The sequence below is a fragment of the Schistosoma haematobium genome, chromosome 1 (genome assembly GCF_000699445.3).
Source record: "Schistosoma haematobium chromosome 1, whole genome shotgun sequence".
Classification (NCBI taxonomy): domain Eukaryota; kingdom Metazoa; phylum Platyhelminthes; class Trematoda; order Strigeidida; family Schistosomatidae; genus Schistosoma; species Schistosoma haematobium.
In genome coordinates, this window is record NC_067196.1 from 91,594,709 (window position 1) to 91,597,923 (window position 3,215).

The 3,215-nt window shown below is 33.4% G+C and overlaps 1 protein-coding gene across 3 annotated transcripts; it reads right to left on the bottom strand.

The window, feature by feature from the left end:
• Window positions 1-282: 282 nt before the first annotated feature.
• CAT1_3 (catalase A) lies at window positions 283-2,683 on the bottom strand (the record flags this gene model as incomplete). 3 transcript variants are annotated; one of them, XM_012943377.3, is made up of 4 exons in its annotated part: window positions 2,257-2,683; window positions 1,998-2,219; window positions 1,791-1,948; window positions 328-538 (listed from the first exon to the last, which is right to left on the bottom strand). In XM_012943377.3, the coding sequence occupies exons 1-4, from the start codon at window positions 2,659-2,661 to the stop codon at window positions 328-330; spliced, it is 996 nt and encodes a 331-aa protein (XP_012798831.2). In that variant the 5' UTR covers window positions 2,662-2,683. The 3 variants fall into 3 exon arrangements, with proteins under 3 accessions (XP_051075557.1, XP_051075556.1, XP_012798831.2); XM_051210068.1 differs by lacking the exon at window positions 1,998-2,219 and having other exon boundaries at window positions 283-538; XM_051210067.1 differs by having other exon boundaries at window positions 283-538; window positions 629-2,683.
• Window positions 2,684-3,215: the final 532 nt, after the last annotated feature.

The window sequence follows — 3,215 nt, forward strand, 5'->3', positions numbered from 1 at the left end:
GGTTCAAGTTAGACATTAACACCGTTGGACGCCAGCTCAGTGGTCTAGAGATTAAGAGTTGGCTCGCGAGACTGAAGGCCCTGGGTTCGAATCCCGTGAGCAGGGTCGTGGACACGCACTACTGAGGAGTCCCACAATGGGATGAGATGGCCATACAGTGTTTGCAGGTTTTTTAATGGTGGTCTAACATCAATCGGTTCATGATCTCAATCCAAACTTAATAATCTCCACAACCCTGTACTGACCATTGTAACTACTTCAATTTAAACAACAACAAAAATATAATGAATGTTTATTTTTATTTAAAATAAACATGTAATACATAGATTACAATATTGGGAAACTGGCATTTGTTGCAATACCACACATATTATGTTTATTCCTCCTTAATTTAATATATCCATTCATTCCCCATTTATCACCCCAACTATTTTTAATAAGCCAATAATCTTTATTATGTTCTGTACCATAACCAACAACTAATACAGCATGATTGAGTAAAGATGATGAACAATATTTTGATTCAAATATTCCACTCCTAAAATGTAAAAGATTACAAATTATAGTTTTGACATATGAATGAACTAGGTCTATTTATTGTATTATTAGAGTTTTATAATAGTCTTACCTCATTTCTTGAATAGAATTGATTTCTCAAGGTTTTATCCCTTATTTCCATATGTTTACTTGATATATATATTCTATGTGTTTCAAGTTGGAAGGTAGCGGTTGTCTTTGAATTTCAACAGTGAAGTTGTCCTTTATTTACAAAAAAAACTATTCAGTGTCTAGAGTTTTCATCAAGGCAAGGATTGGCAAAGCAAGGGCCGCATTCCTACAATTGAAGAATATAAGGAACTCAAAACAACTGTTTCTCAATTAATATCAAAGTCAGGATCTTCAATACGAACGTCGAGACGGTTCTACCATACGGAAACTCAAAACAATTGTCACCCAATACCAAGGTCAGGATTTTCAATAAAAATGTCCAGACAGTTCTACTGCATGAGGCGGAAACTTCGAGAACCACGGAAGCCATCATCCAGAAGACACAAGTATTGATTAATAGTTGTCTACACAAAATACTTCGGATCCGTTGGCCAAACACTATGAACAAAAACCTTTTGTGAGAGAAAACAAGTCAGATCCCAGTGGAGGAAGAAATCAAGAAGAAGTGCTGGAAGTGAATAGGACACACATTGAGGAAGGCACTCAATTGAGTCACAAGCTAAGCCTTCATATGGAATCTTCAAGATCGAATGGGGAGGAGAGGAAGACCAAAGAACACATTAAGCCACGAAATGGAAATAGACATGAGAAAAATGAACAAGAATTAAATGGAACTAGAAAAGAAAGCCCAGGACAGAGTGGATTGGAGAATGCTGGCTGGCGGCCTATGCTCCATCAGGAGTAACAGATGTAAGTAAGCAAGTAAGTAAGTAATAATACTAAGATTTTTGTAAGTTATATTCCAACTTGATGAATAAATCACATGGTAACTAATCGTACTTCAATTACATTTCATATTTCACAAGTTGAAATCATGAGCCAATTGAAGCTAGACCACCATGGAAAACCTGGAAACACTGGACAGCCGTTTCGTCCTAGTATGGGACTCCTCAGCAGTGCGCATCCACGAACCCGCCCTCCGCAGGACTCGAATCCATGACCTACTAGCTTCGCGCTCGAGCACTTAACCACCAGACCACTGAGCGGGCATCCAACGGTGTTAATGTCTACATTTCATATATTTCATAAAATAACTTCATATATCATAAATAATAACTTACTTATATAATACAAAATCAATTGATGCATCTATAGCAACTGAAATTGGTCCATAGTGATAAACTGCTTTTTGTAAAATTTTTTCATTTTTTGTTGGTAAATCAATAAATTTTTTTATTTTTATAATCCCTTTTGATAAATGAAAATGACATGATGATTCCTATTCAATAATTTTTTTTTTTAATATTTTAAACATCATAGAAACTTACTACACCTTGATATGGATAATTTTTTTCCGATTCAATTGGATATTTTTTTATATAATTAAATGATTGATCCATTGTACCACCATGACAACCATGATTACCAAATGAATAACTACAATCAATTAATTGTTGTTCAGATAAACTTATTGATTTTTTATATTTTTTTATAAATTGACCTTCAATTGCACCAGTTGTTGAAAATGCCCAACATGATCCACACATACCCTTTTAAAAATTGATTATGATTTAATTATTAACTAACTTGATCTTTAACTGATGTCACTAAACCATAATCCCGCCAATCCCATTTTAATGGTAATGATTTATGAGATAATAATGGTAATTCTTCATTGTTATCATTCCATAAAGGATGATGATTGATAAATCCATTAGGAAATAAGATTGTTTTTAATTCATTCCAATCCATATCACAAAATTGATTTAAACCCATTGTATAACTTTTTAAACCTAAATCATAAAGTAGATTGTGTTGATGAATCTTTGTCACATATTTCATAAAGATGATTTTTCTTTTCATTTCATCATTTATGGAATAAGTTTTATTATATTTTAGTTTCCATTGTTTCCATATCTCATCATATTGGCTATTTAAGTGTTGAGCAATAGTAACAATGGTAATAATGTTCAATAATAGAAACACTTTCATTGTTCTTATTCACTAATGTATAGTATAAAAACGAATATGATTATATACAGTTTCTTTTATGATTATATAATGACCTTTATTCAGATAATTGAATATGTAATGATACTTTGAAAATCCACTTGAATATTGTTTTTCATGTAGATTGTGTACCCTTTGTGATTATACAAACGATTATTGTTTTTATATGATGATATTTGTAAGAGATATGTTGAGCTATATAAAATAATACGGTTAGATTGAATTGTATTAACAATTGATTGATCACTGGGTGGTGATCAATCAATTGTGATTACATCTCAATCTTACAGGAGGTTGATCGTGGCTCAGATAGCTCAGTGGTAACGTCTCTGACTGTGAAGCTGGGTGATACGGTATCGAATCCGTCAGGGAGCATCAGTTTCCTCAAATATTATAGGTACACCTTGCTGACGAGTGCCAAGTAGCACGAAATCCGAGTCAAGGGTTTCCTGCCGACTGCCTCCAACCACCATCTAATCTGAATTGTATTAAATAACTCCGACTGTAGTTCTTCTACAGTTACTGTCAGTCTCAAA